General features: G+C 36.3%; 1 protein-coding gene across 15 annotated transcripts in view; it reads left to right on the top strand.

The window, feature by feature from the left end:
* Positions 1-18892, top strand: part of CCSER1 (coiled-coil serine rich protein 1) — a 1487998-nt gene that overhangs the window by 1150115 nt on the left and 318991 nt on the right. The window contains exon 11 of one of the 15 annotated variants that reach the window (XM_086406515.1): positions 9682-10626. The exons of 13 other annotated variants lie outside the window; for them this stretch is intronic. In XM_086406515.1, coding sequence (XP_086262641.1) covers positions 9682-9759 — 78 coding nt within the window. In that variant the 3' untranslated portion in view covers positions 9760-10626. Of the gene's footprint in view, positions 2688-9681; positions 10627-18892 lie in introns of those variants that run through there. One more of the 15 variants, XM_086406532.1, reaches the window with a different exon arrangement.

Raw genomic sequence — 18892 nt, forward strand, 5'->3', positions numbered from 1 at the left:
TTTGATTGTGGTTTTCATTCTGTATCCCCTGTGATGGAAGATAAGAGGCTTATGGAAGTTTCCTGATGGGAGAGACTGACTGAGGAGGAAACTGGTTCTTGATCTGATGTGTGGGGCCGTGTTCCATAACTCTTTAATCCAATTTCCTGTTGTTGGGTGGAGCTATGTTCCCTCCCTTTTGTTTGACCTGAGGCCAAACTATGGTAGAGGTAAGCAAGATACTGGCGACCTCTTTCAAAAGGTCCCATGCACACACTACAGCACTCAGTGCCCCCGACCCTGCAGCAAGCCACTGCTGACCCGCACCTCTGACGGATACTCCTGTGCCGGAGTCCAGCTCCAGCAGCCAGGGAATTAGCCTGAAGGGGTGAGCGATGTCAGCAGACGATGATGTAGCCTCTGACTCACAGTATGGAACTTCATGTTTATTTCAAGCCTCATGTCTTCTTTTATACTTTGACAAAAGCATTAGGTCAGAGGTTTGACATTTTTAGTTTCCCGCACCCAGATTTACTGTCTCCAGAAATTATTGTTGTCCTTCAAACAGAGTTCCTGCTTCAGGGATTCTCTCAGAATCTGCTTTACTATCTATTATCTACTTCTTTTTATGTGTCCTATACTTGTGATTACATTGTAATTCATGCTACATTCCTCAGTTTATTTCTTATCTTTCTAAATCCTGTTTGCCCCTAGCATCTTAAGATCACTATCTCCTAAAAAGGCTTCTAGTTATTCTTAATTATTCCTAAACCCTAAACCCAGCAAACTACTTTTGCCATAAATATTTCCCTCATAAACAGGTCTCAGAAAATAATCCTTCCCATGGCCTCAAGCTATGGCCTACATGCTCCTCCTGGAACATTCTTTGTAAAGATCCTTGAACAAATGTTAATGGTTATTTTATAGATTATTTTCTGGGCACAACTGCAGAAGACTTTGTACTTTTCTCATGCTTCTCTCAAGCACCTGAACATTCTTTCCAGCCAACTCAACTGAAGAAAGGAAAGAACAAGTCAGAATCACAAGGCCTAACTCCTTCATCCCGGGACCGTGCCTGCGAGATGAGGAGAGGGGGTTGGGGCCGTGCCTCCATTTTGTTAGTAATGCCTAATGTGGCTCCTGACACTCCAGAACACTCACAGGCAAGTCTGGGTCAGTCTCTTGTGGGGTCACTGCTCCTTTCTCCTGGGTCATGGTGCAAACAGTTTTGTTTGTGTACTCCAAGAGTCTGTTTCCCCAGTCCTGTGTAGGTCCTGTGTAAGTTCTGGTGGCTCTATGGTGGGGTTAATGGTGACTTCCTCCGAGAGGGCTTATGCCATACCCAAGTCTGCTGCACCAAGAGTCCCTGCCCACATGGCAGGCCAGTACTGACCTATACCTCCACAGGAGACACTCAAAGGCAGGTCTGGCTCAGTTTCTGTGGGGTCTCTTGGTGCACACAAGGTTTTGTTTGAGCCCGCTGAGCATTTCTGATGAGTATGGGGCTTGATTCTAAAAGCGATTTTTTCCTCCTACTATCTTGCTGGGGTTTCTCCTTTGCCCTTTAAGGTCTCAGCTACTGCAAGATAAATCTTCACCCCAGGCCCCAAAGCAGTAAATGCTTTATTTTGGGGGGGCTCCAAAGTCACTGCAGATGGTGACTGCAGCCATGAAATTAAAAGACATTTGCTCCTTGGAAGAAAAACTACAGCCAACCTAGACAGTATATTAAAAAGAAGAGACATTACTTTGCCAGCCAAGGTCCAAATAGTCAAAGCTGTGGTTTTTCCAGGAGTCATGTATGGATGAGAGAATTGGACTATAAAGAAAGCTGAGCATGGAAGAATTGGTTGTAGTTTTCAATTTTGTATTTAACAATCGGTCTAAACATTAGTTGGGAAAATGGTAAGAAAATATAAAGGAATTGGTGAAATGTAGCTAGTAGCAAACGTGAGTTAAGCTTGGACAATCTCTTAAATGAAATGTTTTTCATTAGTTTTTTTGATCCTCTATTGTCTTTTTCTGTAAAAAGAATAACGTATATCATAATTGGTACATCTGTATCAAATGAGAAAATAAATTTAAAAAGAATGTTTACCTCTATAAAAACAGATTTTTTTAATAGGCTGTCCTTAGTATTCATTTATCTTCCCTACTTTTGTAGTGTGAATAGTACTGACATTGAAAGGATTTTAATTTCTATTGATAATAAATGAACACACTGCCAGAAAGAGGATCTAAAATAATTAGAGGAACGCATGTCAAGTCTTTCAGGCCCTCATATTAACACACAGCGCATGCTGCTTCTTATTTCTGCAAATGTCAACCTTCTTTTTGATGTGTCTTTTGGGAAATGGTTCGTTCTGTTTCAAAGGCGTATAATAAAAGAAAAGGGCTTAGGGCAATATTTAAGCAATGAAAGAAACACAGGACATTTATGACTAACTGGGAGGAACTGATTGCCTTTGGCTGTGCCTTGGGAAATCCCCAGGAAATACAGTAAGTTGTGATTACTATTATAAGTTAAAATGATATAAAGCATGCAGAGGAATTTGTGTTTTCCTTGTGGGTGAAAGCATTTCATATTCTCAGTGTGCCATTTGAGTTCATACCCACCACTGTGTTTCTTACTGAAGTACTAGCAGGAGATGTACTTTTGAAAATTACAGAAGAGTAAATTTCAAGAGATTCAATTTAAGAAAAGAAAAGAGAATTTAAAACTAATTTCGTATAAGACAGTATATTATTTTCACATACCTCAATTAATGTCTCATAAACTAGTAGTAGTGACTTAAAATTAATGATGTCAATTTGTACTACAAATGTTTGTTAAAATATCTATGTTAAATGTATTATAATGTGTATAACTATATAACTATGGTAAATAGAAAGTCTTAGAGGTAGGTAAAAAAAAGAAAGTCATAAATATAGTTTTCTCAGTGCATTTTCACTCTGGTTATTTCCTTAATAAAAACAGAATTGTTTAGATCTCCTATCATTATTTGGAGGCTATAAGATGCATTTATAATTTCCTTATGGGTATTCATTTCTGAATTTCTACCAGGTTGTTGAGAACATAAAGGGAAATATCTCACAAATCCCTGTTATTTTTTTTCTTTGTTTATTTGTTTAAAAATCATTTATTTTCCCCCATGGTAGTTAAGAGATCCAACACCAATCCTATAATATTGTCTCAGCTTTATTGTACTACTTTCAAATTTAAGCTGTGGAATTAAATTTCAAATTTAAATTTAAAAGGATTCTTCTTGAAATGAGGTCTAAAATGCTAATGGTAGATATTCAGTCTGACAATCACTATTTTTAGTTATGTAAAGGAAAACAAACTGGGTCCCAAACTGCACTCTATTTAAAGGCACTGTTACCGTGTGAGTCCTATATACTGCCTTGCTTGATTAATGAACAAGTAACTATCACTATATGTCATCCAAGGTGGGAGATCAAGGGCATGTCTTTGGCTAGTCGATAGTACAAGAAAGATTTTAAAAGGGTAATGTTTTAATATGTTCAACTTGTGTGTTTTAATGAAAGGTTAAAATAAATACCTAAATGAGAACAAAACTAGTAGAGTGTTTTCTTGTGTAATTTAGGTACCTAAAATACACACACCTGAATGGCTTTTGATTTTAAGGAATTGCCAAGCATTTTACAATCTACATATTTCCTGAAATGTGAACACATCTCTGTCATTTAGTGATTAAAGGTAGTTCTGAAACATTAGTCTTATAAGTTTAAAATGCAAATTCCACCAAAAAGCATGAAGGCATGTAGAAATGTTTATACGTTTTTCATAAATATTTGTTTTCATTTGAAATCACATTATTCCACAACATTTAAAATGGTTATATTAACTAAATCCTGCTGTTTCCACATGTATGTACTGTGATGGGACCAAGGTCAAGTTTTCCTTTATCAACTTCATTCTAGAAGTTGAGCATTCTTATAAATGTGCAAGTCTTAAACAAGTCTAAGTATTTTCTTGAACAGCTAATTGTTCTTAAATTATTTAATTACAAAGAAAATTTTAAGAGGACCTAAGGTAGAGCCAGAAATTCTAATTTTATAAAAACGTCATGCTCCCATAGGTTCTAATTATGTAATTTTAAATAATTTTATAGGTCTTTAATCTTTTATCTGCAATTCTGAGATCCAGAATAACAAACAAGCAAACCAAAAATTCCCTGAAAACTTAAAGTCCTTCTATAATTTATTTGGTAATCAAATCTAGTCTGATCTAAATTGACAAGAGGCTGTTTATAATTTTTAAAAGTCATAGTGAGGTTATATTTTTCCTAGAAAAATATTAACGTCTTTGATTTTGCTTGGCCTTAGATGTAGACTTTGCTTGGGGTGTTATTTTGCATATTCTGTATAATTCTGAATTCTGAAAAACACTGGACACAAGGCTTTTGGATACAGGGTTATTTAAGAATTTTCTTATTCAAATTTCCATTCCATGTCTTGCTCTGTTTAGCTCTTTGATGTGTATGCCTGGGGCTAGTAAGTTCTAAATTTTTATTGAATTATGCTTAAGATATCATTTTAACATTTAGCTCAGGTAAAAATGATATTGACTCTTACCCTGATCAGATTGTATATTTTTCTTTTTGATCCTGGTGTTCTGAACTAGGACTATAACCTGTATTTAACAAATATTTCCAGAGGAATAAGAAGGTATTATGGAAGTTCATCACTTTTTGTATGTATGTGTGCTTTTTAAAGCATTTATTGCATTTCCTTTTATGGATTTCTGGTTTTCAGTTGTTTTCCTTATTCCAAATCTTGTGTTTATTTCAAGTCTTATTATAACTAATATGGTTTATAATGAAAATCACCATATTCACGTCATTCACAGAATAGCCTCTAAGTGTGTGGCTAGGTCCTCATATCCACTAGATCACAGAACCTTAGCAAGAGCCAAGTAAGTTCCTGGCTTGAGGGAGCCACAGGGCTCAGTTCCAGGCCTCTCTCTGTCACATTCTGGCTTTGTAAGATGGGAATTCACTTACTTCCTCTCTCTTGCTTGTGGGAATGGGAAAGACATCATCTTATAGGTATTAATATAATATCATGTGCTTCAGATACATGTTTGTCATTTCTAACATAACAGTACATATGAAGTTAGCATGTTCATGCTAAATCGCTTCAGTGGTATCCAACTGTTTGTGACACTATGGACTGTAGCCCACCAGGCTCCTCTGTCCATGGGATTCTCCAGGCAAGAATACTGAAGTGGATTGCCATGCCATATTCTAGGGGATCTTCCTGACCCAGGGATCAAACCCATGTCTTTTATGTCTCCTCAGGGGTGTTATTAAGCACTGTGAAAAAATAACAATATTCATGAACTATACTGCCTGTGTGAAGAAAGTCCAGGCATGAAGTATTTCTCTGCTAGATTTTCTAAGCTCCTACAATTAAATTAAACACTTGTTCTTTACTGAACCTTAGATGAATAGACTCATTATTTTGATTTAGATATATTATTACATTTAATTATTTTTGTGTTACTTCAATTCATAGTCTCAAATTATAGATGAAATTTTTAATTGACTTTTTAGAAAGAAAGGGGGTCAGAATGAAATTGATGTGGGTAAACTGGATAATGTAGGCTTAGTCATTGTTTCTGCATGCAATGCAGGAGATCCGAGTTTGATCCCTGGGTAGATCCTCTGGAGAAGGGAATGGTTACCTGCTCTAGTATTCTTGCCTAGAGAATTCAATGGACAGAGAGGAGCCTGACAGTCCATAGGGTTGCAAAGGGTCAAATACAACTGAACGACTTTCACTTCACTTCACTTCAAGCAATTTTCCTAAGCATGTTAACTTTTTTGACAGTGCTTAGTTTTCCTAGGGTAATTTCTGATCATTTGTTAATGCAATTCAAGCATTACTTGAAAAGTAAAAAAAAATAAAATTTATGACATTTTCTCTCCATTGTTTTTAACTAATACATGTATATTCATTTCCAACGCCTGGGTCCAGTAAATGAAGACCTTGGAAATGTACTCTATTGATTTGGCATTTCATTAAAGAAAATAAATTTGTCTATATTGGGTCTTTTTGCTGACATATGATAGCATTTTTAATTGTAAAAGATTCTATTGAGGTACAACCACTTTGGAAGGCAGATTGGCAGTTACTTACAAAGTAAAGCATACTGTTATTCTACAATCCACCAATCACCATCCTTGGTATTTACCTCAATGAGGTGAAGACTTATATCACATAAACACCTGCACATAGATATTTATAGTAACTTTATTTATAATTTCCAAAATTTAGAAGCAATTTTCAGTAGGTGAACTGTGGTTCATATAGACAATGGAGTATTACTCAATGCTAAAAAGATATAAGCTATCAAGCTATGAAAAGACATGGAGGAAACATAGTGCTTATTACTAAGAAGTCAATTTGAAAAGGCTAAATACTATATAATCTGAACTATGTGACATTCTGGAAAAATTAATGAAAAGGTCAGTTGTTGCTAAGGACTGGGGAGAGGGAAGAATGAATAAGCAGAATCTAGACAAGCTTTTGGAGAAGGCAATGGCATCCCACTCCAGTACTCTTGCCTGGAAATCCCATGGACGGAGGAGCCTGGTAGGCTGCACCATGGGTTTGCTAAGAGTTAGAAACAACTGAGCAACTTCACTTTCATGCATTGGAGAAGGAAATGGCAACCCACTCCAGTGTTCTTGCCTGGAGAATCCCAGGGACGGGGGAGCCTGGTGGGCTGCCGTCTATGGGGTCACACAGAATCGGACATGACTGAAGTGACTTAGCAGCAGCAGAGGAGAAGCTTTAGGACAGGGAAACTATCTGTGTGATACTAAAATAGTAGATATACATCCTAAATATCTATCTATAAAATGGTAGATGCACAACACAAGAGTGGACCCTAAGGTATATTATGGACACTGGGTAATAGTGATGTATCAGTGTAGGTTTATCAATTATAGCAAATGTACTCTTATGGCGGGGGATATTGATAGTGGAAGAGGGTATGCATGTCTAGGGGCAGGGCTTATAGGGGGAATCTGTAACTTCTGTTCAGTTTTCCTGTGAGCTTAAAATTGCCCTAAAAACTAAAATCTTTTTTTGTATGATTCTATTGAGCATAAACATATAACTAAGTGACTCTGAAAAGTGTGATGAAAAATACAAATACAAAAGTCACCTGAGCAAAGTGCAATCAAAAGAAACTTAACTGATGTAGAAATAGGCAAGTTGAGGGGAGAATTGTGATCTGCGGAGACAACCAGAGGATGTATGTGTACCACATAACATCAAATTTGTCACTGAAAGTAAAGAAGTATCATACAGTAAACTGCTTGGAGCCAGTCAGATGAAAACTTGAAGCCAAGGAATTCTCCCTCAAAATTCTATTGAGTTATTCTGCATTTAACCTAATTGTGACCTCACCCACCATTTATCATAGGAACTAAAAGTTTTAGAAATTAAGAAACTAGCTTCTCTAATCAGAGTATTAATATAGTACCTTTCCATACTGTAGATTTTGTTCCAGTGTTCTGTTCATGGGTTATTATAGGAGTAAATTAGAATACACATCTTTCTCTAATTATATAGCTAATGAAGATCAGTCCTAACATATTGTTAACCTTGGAGATCTTTTTCTAATATACAGACAATTAATGTTATTTTTAGTTTCTAATATGTGAATTTAATAATCCAGCTTTATAGGAAAAATGAGAGGTTTTTTTTTGTTTTATCACTTGGACTTGAGACAACTCATTAAAAATTGTAAAAGCAAAGAACAATAGCAATACATTTGTCACAAATGATAAATTTTTGCTACAAGTAATGATGGTATTTTTAATCAACCTTGCATAGTGAATAATGATCTTATGCTGTTGATTCAAACCTATGTCTATATAGCTAAGGATCTATGAGATTTAGGCAGATTTCTCTCTGAAATCTTTCTTGCATTCAGTTCTATTTGAATAACACAGGTATAACATTAGTCCATCTCAAAATGCAAAACTGGAACAGAAGATTCTGACTTGCGTGGTTCAATATGTAGGAGTGAATGACTAACAGTTCACACTTGAGCCTTTATAGCAAGTTTCTGGAGTACTGTGGTTTCTTCGAAGTGTAGGTTGCAATTTTGTGATCAAATTTACTCAGAAATATCCATCCAGGACAAAACTTATTTAAATATACCCTAGGCAAATCCTGGTAGAGCACAGGAAAAGGTCATGTGTCTTCCTCAGTAGATACAGAGATACAAACATATTCTTAGACAAAGAAAATTTAAGCAGCAGATTTGCATGTCTTATTTATCATCCATCAATGTAAGCATGCAGACACTTTATAAGGTAGTTCTCTCTTTGGTATACCTTTATACAAACCAAGGTCATAATACTCACATTTGCTATTTTTGTTAGAAGATAAGTTCATGAAATGCCAGCAGCAGGGATTATTTTGTAACTCCTCCATTTTAATTACTCAACTAGATTTTTTTTTTTTTTTGAGCATAGTTGATTAACAATGTTGTATTAGTTTCAGGTGTACAGCAAAGTGATTCAGTTATACATAGACATGTATCTATTCTTTTCCAAATTCTTTTCCCATTTAGGTAATTATAGAATATTGAGCAGCATTCCCTGTGCTATGTAACAGGTCCTTGTTTGTTAACTATTTTCAGTATAGCAGTGTGACCTTTAAAAACTATAGCTTCTTAACTGCTGCTAAATTAAGTCTAAAAGTTACTTGATTCTACAAAGAGTTTTCTCATCAGAAACAATGGAAATAATAATAAATAAAGGTAAAATTTTTAACTGCCTCAAAGACTGTTGTGGAAACTGATATAATAATGCTTACCATATACTAAACATAAGAACTTCAGAATAAATGTTCAATAAATATCAGTTAACATTTTTTAGATATTCTCATCATCTGTTAATTATATTTATAATGAACTATTGATTTTCACAGAAATATATTTTTATCTAATATTTTAAAACCTCTCTTTGAGTATATTATTATATCATTTTGTGATAGAGATCAGTGCCAGGAATAAAAATATACAACTTGAATTACAATATGCATTTGTACAGTGTTTAGTCAACTAGAGGGATATAGTAAGGTTGTTCTAACTTTGGTGTCTATCATATACAATTACTATTTTTATTTAATAACTTCTCTCTGATTTTTTTTCAGTGATTAACTTTTATTGATTGATGCACAGATTAGAGCCATTTTATTTGAAGTCATTATTTTTCTATATAGTTTGAGGTAGAAAAACAGCAGAGGAAATACTAATACACTGTTTAGTTTAAGAATTTGAGAAAATGTTTTCATCAGCTAAGGAATTGGTGCAAGGGAACCTATTTTTTAAGGAGGCCACTTCCTAAATATCATGTGTGTTCTACATTTCACAAACCTCCCTTTCTGTCAAATTTAATTGTTCCTATCTTTTGCTGTAACATTCATTTTACTTTTTTTTTTTTTAGTATAGTACATATCCTTTCTTAATTTCTTACAAATATTTGTTTTGATCTTTATGTTTACCAAACGGAATAACTCAAAAACCTTATTTAATGAAAGCATCTTAAAGTGTCTTTATTTTGAATTTCTTTTCGTTTTCTTTATTCATTTCTCCACCATATTCTACTGTTACTAATGATCAGTTGCTCCAAAAAAAATGTGTTTTATTTACAGGGCACAGCTTATGGAAGTGCTCCTGTACCTTCTCGCAGGCAATTATGTGAGTCTCTTATATTCAGCTCTGTGTTGTAAACATGACAGTCTGTTTCTGTGCTGTAGCATGGCATGCTGACTGAGACCAAATGCCCCAAGGTCAATATGCAATCCCCACTGTTGTGTATTACCTACAGTGTGTTTGTAGTAAATGGTTCTCTTTGCCTTTTCCTTACCTGTTTGTCATTATCCAGCCCATTTAAGAAAACTGCAGTGCAATGTGGCCAAGTGTGCTGAAGCTTCAAGAATGGCTCAAAGTCTGGGGCAAGACTAGAAGTGGCTCTTATTTAAGTTTATTTTCACTTAGCAATAATAATAGCACTTTGGTAACCAAATCAGTAAGCTTTCTTAAATCCTAACTTCCTTTACAGACTTGTTCAAAGGACCCTTATATCATACACAGCTGTGTTTTAGTCATAGCTAATGAGACCTCTTTCCTTGAAAAGGAAAAAAAATCCATTAAAAAAATACTCTTTCTATTGAATTTAAACAAGCTTAACTTTCCAACCACTTTCTTTCTCAAGTCATCATATTTAGAAAATGTAAAATGATCTGTAAATTTTTAGATAGAAAACATGGATTTTACAAACTGGCTTACCTGTATTATAAATATATGCACCTTGCAGAGAGTCAGATGTTTGCTCTTCATCTCAGGAGATTTCTGTGACAACTTGTCTGCTTTAACATGAACATTTTGTCAATGAGAGATGTATATGTAAATTTAATATGTAGAATCTCCTAAGTGCCATCAGACTTTGAGAATGAGCTATTTTCATCGCCCATTTCCACCTATGTCTTTTCTCTTTTCCCATGCCAGCATCCATCAGAAAATCATGATTGTTTTACCTCCGTTATAGAGTGCTATAGCGATACATCACATGATGCTAATTGTTGTGCCTAGCAATAAATGCCAAGTAAATTCATCTTAATATGGTGTTAAAGATGATTCAGAGGTACAGACCTGTTTGTATAGTTTTTTCTTCACTATTGACAAAAGAAATACGTAATTCGGTGACATTCACTGAGAAGGATCTGTGAATCATTTACAAAAACACAAAAAAGGAAAGAAAAAAAAAGAACTGTGACACTTTATACCATTATAAAGATGCTTAAATAAAAAGCAGAAATATGCACTTTACTATCTCCTTTTCCATGAAAGAATGCTGAAGGTTTAGAATGAATGAAGCTATAGTAGAAAGAGCTGCTAATATGAATAAAAGATGGGATTTAGGTATATTAAATATTCTTCTCAAGTTAAATAATCATTAGCTGGTCTCCAATTATCCCTTGCTGTTATGTCTTTTTACCTATTTCCCTACTATATGACTTTCTAAAATATACTGAAATTATGGTTTATTTTAGGTAGTTACAGGTGCAGTATTGTTACTAAACCCAACTTGAATCCACTAACTCTGATCAGTAAAACCAATCTACTGACACCAGGTTGTGGTGAAGGAAAGTGCAGTGCTTATTGTAAGATACCATACAAGAAGTCCAGGGCAGCTGATGCTCAAAAGACTTGAAGTCCCAGAGAGTGACATGGGAATCGGAGTTCTTGTTCACGGAGCTAAAGAATGAACTTTACTAACACGCAAACACTCACAGTAGCAAGAAAATAGGATTTATTTTACAGAAAACTATAAAGTTCTCAGCATAGACACTGAGAGGGAGTAAAGAGTCCCCCAAAAGGTGGGACTTACAGCAGTTTATATGCTTGCTAGTATTGATCTGTACATTTTTGGTTGGCTCCTGTCCTTAAAATATGTCATTTCTAACCAGTCAGTTTAAAGGTCACTGTTTAACTTAATATCTTTATGGATTCTCTTGATCCTCAGATTAAGTTGCCACCCTTTTTCATGCCCTCTGGCCATTTTACAAGAAATCAGATATATGGGCTAAAGATAAATGAGCACCAGTTGTCTTTCCCTAGGGAATAGGGGAACAGAAGTTAATTACTTCCCTTTCCTGGATCTGAGTGTTGATACTTTATCAGACCAAGGAAAAATTCCAGGAATTCAGGAAAGAGGGTATAGTTTTAGGTTAATGGAGTGAGATGTTTATTGAAAACAAGACCAAGGTCTTAGAGTCCTACACTGACAATTTGTTTGTGAGTCCTACACTCACAATTTCTACCTCAATAGGTTTCAGGGAAGCATTTTTAAAGCACAGTGAGGAAAGGTAGTCACAGGGTATGTGATCAGCTCTGCACAGTTCTCTGATTGGTTGATGATGAGGTGACAGGGTGCTATCACCGGAGTTAGCATTATCATTCCTAAGGCTCCCAGACCTAAATGCTCATGGTCATCAGGTAGTTAATTTCTTTCACTTGGGGCGGGGGCGGGTTTGGCAACTGTAAAACAACTCAGGAATGTGCATCAGACACTGTTTTCTGTGTCCTTCAAAAAGGAACTAAAGATTCTGTGACTGTCATATGACTGCTTTTCTTACTAATTCTCTTGCCTACCTGCAGGTTCACAGTCTTTCACACACTAATTCTTGAGCCAGACTTTTGTGACTCATGGGACTCCTGGAAAACTATAGCTTTTCTACAAATATGAGACATGGTCAGGACGTGCAGGGAGGGGTATGTTCTAGGAAGGCCTGATAGGGTCATGCTCAGTTACAGTATTAACTGATAAAAATTGAAAACTATACCCAGATCACAAACAAGATAAGAAATATGCTGATTTCCTTTAGCCTTTTTTTAAAGTAAAAAGTCATTATTATGTATATAAGTTAGATTACCTTAAAGGCAGGAGTGTCTATTGTTATGGAGATAGAGAAGATATTCTTATTAGAGACTTCTGGGAATGTGAATTCATTGTATGTGCCCTGAACTCATGAGTGGAAATATAAAGCTTATGAAAGTACAATGTTTAATTTGGACTAAGCTTATTCTTGCCTGGAAATTACATGGACAGAAGCAGGCTACAGTCCATAGGGTCACAAAGAGTCAGACATGACTATGTGACTAACACTTTCACAACAAGCTTATTTCTTGACTTTTACAAACTCAAAGGTATAATATAAAAATACTACCGTATATTTGAGGTTTCAAATAATTGATTCTAGTTAAATTAGAGTAAATCTTACAAAAAACAAAGAGAACAATAAAATGATGGATGGTTTCTCTAAGCCTCGGACCTACATTTGGAATGTTTACTGTACCTCGATGGATAAGACCATAAAATGGGTATTACTCTCCTAAATACATGGATATGGAAATAGTAAACTTACAAGCCATGAATTTGTGATGCTAATTATCACATTTCCTTTTGGTCAAGTAAAAGTCTTCAGATCTCTGAATTACCTGTTAGTAAAGACTCCTGAAGTATTTGTAATGTTGGAACCTATTAAAAATATGCCAAAAGAGTGAATGTTTATTCTATACAAGAACATCACAATATTCATATTAAATATCTTCAATCCTACCCTATCCCCTAAAATCAATGTCTATATTTGTATCTTGCAGCTGATTCTTGATTCTAGTATTTTATATTTTTGACTATGTCAGAAGCAATGACTAATACTTTCTTGAGTTTACAATTAACCAAATTTTTATTCTGTTTTTTTTATTCAGTATTAAGAACTTCCTTGTTTTATGGTCATCACTTTAACTATTTCAAAAATATACCAATTTATAACAGTTCTCTTTGGTCATAACCTGACACAGAACCAGCAACAAAAGATAAATTATTCAAATGATGAGGTATTGGCAAGGCTGTGATTCTACAATGAGGGGAGTCTCTATCATCCCACACAATATCTTTGTGTTATTTACCATCTTATTTTAGATACAACTTCTGTTTTGTTTTCTTCTTTCTTTGCTATGCTTAGAGCAATATAGAAAGAGGCTTCAGTAGTAGAGAGAACTTGCAGAACTTTCTTATCACTGTCTTTGAAATATTCCTTTGGAAGACATGTCTGGTGGGGTGCTACAAACCTTACATCAATAAAGCAGTGCTTATCTAGTTCTGCATTCTTAGGGAGCAGAGACAAGTATATTGTGTCTATAAATTCACAGTTACATCCACAAATATACTGGGGATTGAGGAAGTTCTGTTCTTCAGAAAATAAGTTTCAGTCAGAAAGAAGATAACATTTAAATGGCATAATGAAACTATCAATATACCACAAAGAGAAGACAAGCTAATACAAAAGATTGGTAGAAAGTGGGGAAAGTGCAAAAGAAAAATGTAATATATGTTATAATCCTATAATTTACAAGGAAAATGTTAAATATTCTCTTTTGAGACCAAAAAAATAATGGTTTTGCATTTAATTGAGCTTACAATTTTGAGCTGCTAAAAAGTAAAAAGCTTGCTCAGTTGTGATTTAAAAAAGCATTTTCTCTGATTTATAGATATTTGTGACTATCATAATAGGCTATTAAATTTGTTTAGGTAATGACTATATATTAAAATTATATGTAAATATTCTAGTTTCAGCTTGACATGTAGATAGCTGAAAAAAGCATTGTTCCTACCCTTACAATAACAACAAAAATCCTAGGGAAAATATAAATTCAATATAAGTTCAAGGAAACTTTTCTTGAACCATCAGAGAGCTAAAGTCATAGTGCAAACAATTGACCTATGATAGAAGTAAAGACAAGTACCTGGTAAGGGGAGACCATATGTAGCAGACATAATTAGATACCAGTAAGAATGCTGTTAAATTTCAGTCAGCCAACAGGCAAACATAGCCTAAGAGAGTATAAATAGAAGGAGAATTTGGATAAGAATTTGGACTCACTGATAGGATCTTCTTATAGGCCTCGCTAGATTCTCACATTAAAATATTGGCAAGATTCCTGTGAAAGTCTCTCTTGAACTGAAGGTCTAAAGAAGGGATCTGCAGCTACTATAGGAAAGGCACAAAATTTCACCCAGATGCTTCTTTCCTATTGTCCATATAGAACAAAAGCCTACAATATAGGGGGAAAGCAAACCACACCAGTGAAAACCAATTGCAGCAGGGAAAAAAGGATCCTTTATTCCTGAGTCAGGGACAAGAATACATGATGAACACAGAACTACAGCTGGAGGAGAAGACAGACACCAAGAAGGCCACATCTGTGAGACGCTGGAACACACTGCCTTCTTAAAAGTTGGGCTCAATCAGAGGAGCAGAGAATGCTTCACTTTGTGTACCATTGACTAACAAGCAGCGAGTTAAAAGTAATTAGAGATAATATGGCTGGGAATGTTACAAGAATATGGAAGAAAACCCTCTCTAAGGGCACATGTGCAAGGGAGAGACTAAAGCTGAGGTGGACCATGAGTTTAGAAAAGCCCCTGGCAAATCAGTTTGTGCCCTAAATCCCAGATATCATAGAGAAAACTGACAGTTGTAGGTAACCAAAGCATCACTAGAAAACTCAGTTCAGCTGTGTTGACCCAAATGTCCATCCTAAAGCCTTAGCAGAGGAATAGCATTCCAATTTCCAGACATAAAATTTATTTACCTAAGTCTCTGGGGTCCTACACAACATGTCTGGCTTTCCACAAAAATGTGAAGGCATAAAGAAAATTAGAGATACCAAGGGAACATTTCATGCAAAGATGGGCTCCATAAAGGACAGATATGGTATGGTCCTAACAGAAGCAGAAGATATTAAGAAGAGGTGGCAAGAATACACAGAAGAACTGTCCGTAAAAGATCTTCATGACCCAGATAATCACGATGGTGTGATCACTCATCTAGAGCCAGACATCCTGGAATGTAAAGTCAAGTGGGCCTTAGAAAGCATCACTACGAACAAAGCTAGTGGAAGTGATGGAATTCCAGTTGAGCTATTTCAAATACTGAAAGATGATGCTGTGAAAGTGCTACACTCAATATGCCAGCAAATTTGGAAAACTCAGCAGTGGCCACAGGACTGGAAAAGGTCACTTTTCATTCCAATCCCAAAGAAAGGCAATGCCCAAGAATGCTTGAACTACCACACAATTGCACTCATCTCACACACTAGTAAAGTAATGCTCAAAGTTCTCCAAGCCAGGCTTCAGCAATACGTGAACCGGGAACTTCCAGTTGTTCAGGCTGGTTTTAGAAAAGGCAGAGGAACCAGAGACCAAATTGCCAAAATCCGCTGGATCATTGAAAAAGCAAGAGAGTTCCAGAAAAACATCTATTTCTGCTTTATTGACTATGCCGAAGCCTTTGATTGTATGGATCACAATACACTGTGGAAAATTCTGAAAGAGATGGGAATACCAGACCACCTGACCTGCCTCTTGAGAAACCTATATTCGGGTCAGGAAGCAACAGTTAGAACTGGACATGGAACAACAGACTGGTTCCAAATAGGAAAAGGAGTATGTCAAGGCTGTATATTGTCACCCTGCTTATTTAACTTATATGCAGAGTACATCATGAGAAATGCTGGGCTGGAGGAAGCACAAGCTGGAATCAAGATTGCCGGGAGAAGTATCAATAACCTCAGATATGCAGATGACACCACCCTTATGGCAGAAAGTGAAGAGGAACTCAAAAGCCTCTTGATGAAGGTGAAAGAGGAGAGTGAAAAAGTTGGCTTAAAACTCAACATTCAGAAAAACGAAGATCATGGCATCTAGTCCCATCACTTCATGGGAAATAGATGGGGAAACAGTGGAAACAGTGTCAGACTTTATTTTTTGGGGGCTCCAAAATCACTGCAGATGGTGACTGCAGCCATGAAATTAAAAGATCCTCACTCCTTGGAAGGAAAGTTATGAACAACCTATATAGCATATTGAAAAGCAGAGACATTACTTTGCCAACAAAGGGCCATCTAGTCAAGGCTGTGGTTTTTCCAGTGGTCATGTGTGAATGTGAGAGTTGGACTGTGAAGAAAGCTGAGGGCCGAAGAATTGATGCTTTTGAACTGTGGTGTTGGAGAAGACTCTTGAGAGTCCCTTGGACTGCAAGGAGATCCAACCAGTCCATTCTGAAGGAGATTAGCCCTGGGATTTCTTTGGAAGGAATGATGCTAAAGCTGAAACTCCAGTATTTTGGCCACCTTATGCAAAGAGTTGACTTATTGGAAAAGGCTCTGATGCTGGGAGGGATTGGGGGCAAGAGGAGAAGGGGACGACAGAGGATGAGATGCCTGGATGACATCACTGAGTCGATGGACGTGAGTCTGAGTGAACTCCGGGAGTTGGTGATGGACAGGGAGGCCTGGCGTGCTGCGATTCATGGGGTTGCGAAGAGTCGGACACGACTGAGTGACTGAACTGAACTGAACTGAAAGAAAAGCAAGAGGAAACAACACACTCCCTAGGGACATAAGAATCAACAGAATCAGATTTAGATATTATGCAAAGTTGGAAATATCAGAAAGGGAATTAAAATAATAATATGTTAAATATGCCAGTGGAAAAGTTTGACAACATGCAAGAGTAGATGTGTGATTTCAGCAAAGAGAATTATAAGGGTGAGTCAAATTGTATTTATTAAAAGATTGGCAACAGATGAAGAATGCCTGTGATGGTCCTATGTATAGACTGAATATAGCCAAGGAAAACAGCAATGAACTTAAAGATAAGTTAATATAAATTATCCAAATTGAAACACAACGGGGGAAAAAGTGGCAGGAAGCCCAGAAAAGAACATTCAAGAACTGTAGAACAATATCAAGTGGTCTAACTTATGTGTAATTGAAATCTCGTTGGGGAAAAGAGAGAGAATACTGAATAAGAAAAATATTGAGCAATCATGGCCACAAATTTTTCTAAAAGTATTGGCATTTAGCAAATTACAGGTCCAAGAAGCTTAAAGACCACCAAACAGGTAAAGAAAAGTGAAAAACACACCCAGGCATACCATATTCAAACTGCTGAAAATCAAAGATAAAGTCTGAGGTAGCCAGAGGAAGGAAAAAATACATTACATACAGAGAAACAAAGATGAAAATTAAAGTAGACTTCTCATCAAGAACTTCATAAGCTAGGAAAAAATAAAGTGACATCTTTAAAGTTTTGAAAGGGAGAAACAAACTGGAAATATAGAATTCTATAGTTCAGTGAATGTGTTCATTCACTTAGTAGTGTCCAACTCATTTGCAACCCAATGGCCTGTAGTCTGACAGGCTCCTCTGTCCATGGGATTTTTTTCAGACAAGAATACTGGAGTGGGTTGCCATTTCCTACTCCAGGGGATCTTCCCGACCCAGGTATCAAACCCAAGTATCCTACACTGGCAGGTGATTCTTATCAGCGCACCACCAGGGAAGCCCTGTTCTGTGAATGCATCTTACAAAAATGAAAATAAAGACTTTATAAGAAAAACAAATACTGAGAAAATTCATTACCAGCATATATCCACTTTAAGAAATGTTAAAGGAAGAAAAGAATAGCACTGAAAATGGAATAAATGGAACTGAAAATAGACTTCTTTGATCTATACTCCTATATGATGTATGACATGCTATGATTTAATTTGTTAACCTTTAATTAGATTAATTAGATTTAATTATACTTACTACTGATGCTGGTTACCAGGTGGCAAAGTGGTAGAGAATTCACCTGTTAGTGCAGTAGCCACAGGAGACACAGGTTTGATCCCTGGGTCAGGAAGATCCCCTGGAGTAGGAAATGGCAACCCACTCCAGTATTCTTGCCTGAAAAAATCCCATGGACAGAAGAGCATGACAGGTTACAATCCATAGGGTCATGGGTCACAAAAGTCAGACATGACTGAGTACACACACATACGTACTTACTGCTAAAGTATTATCAAAAATAATTATCACCCCTTAGTATTTTCTACGGAGAAGGCAATGGCAACCCACTCCAGTACTCTTGCCTGGAAAATCCCATGGACGGAGGAGCCTGGTAGGCTGCAGTTCATGGGATCGTTGAGTCAGACATGACTGAGCGACTTCACTTTCCCTTTTCACTTTCATGCATTGGAGAAGGAAATGGCAACCCACTCCAGTGTTCTTGCCTGGAGAATCCCAGGGACAGGGGAGCCTGGTGGGCTGCTGTCTATGGGGTCGCACAGAGTCGGACACGACTGAAGCGACTTAGCAGCAATCTTTTCTAACTACTATAACAAAAATGCCATAGATTGGATGGCTTAACCAAACATTTATTTCTCATAGTTCTGAAGGCTGGCTAGTCCAAGATCAAGGAGCTAGAAAATTTGATGTCTTATGAGATCTCAGTTCCTGGTTCATGCTGTC

The sequence above is a fragment of the Bos grunniens genome, chromosome 6, assembly GCF_055505025.1.
Source record: "Bos grunniens cultivar Pamir isolate PY7600 chromosome 6, Bosgru_T2T1.0, whole genome shotgun sequence".
Taxonomy (NCBI): Eukaryota; Metazoa; Chordata; class Mammalia; order Artiodactyla; family Bovidae; genus Bos; species Bos grunniens.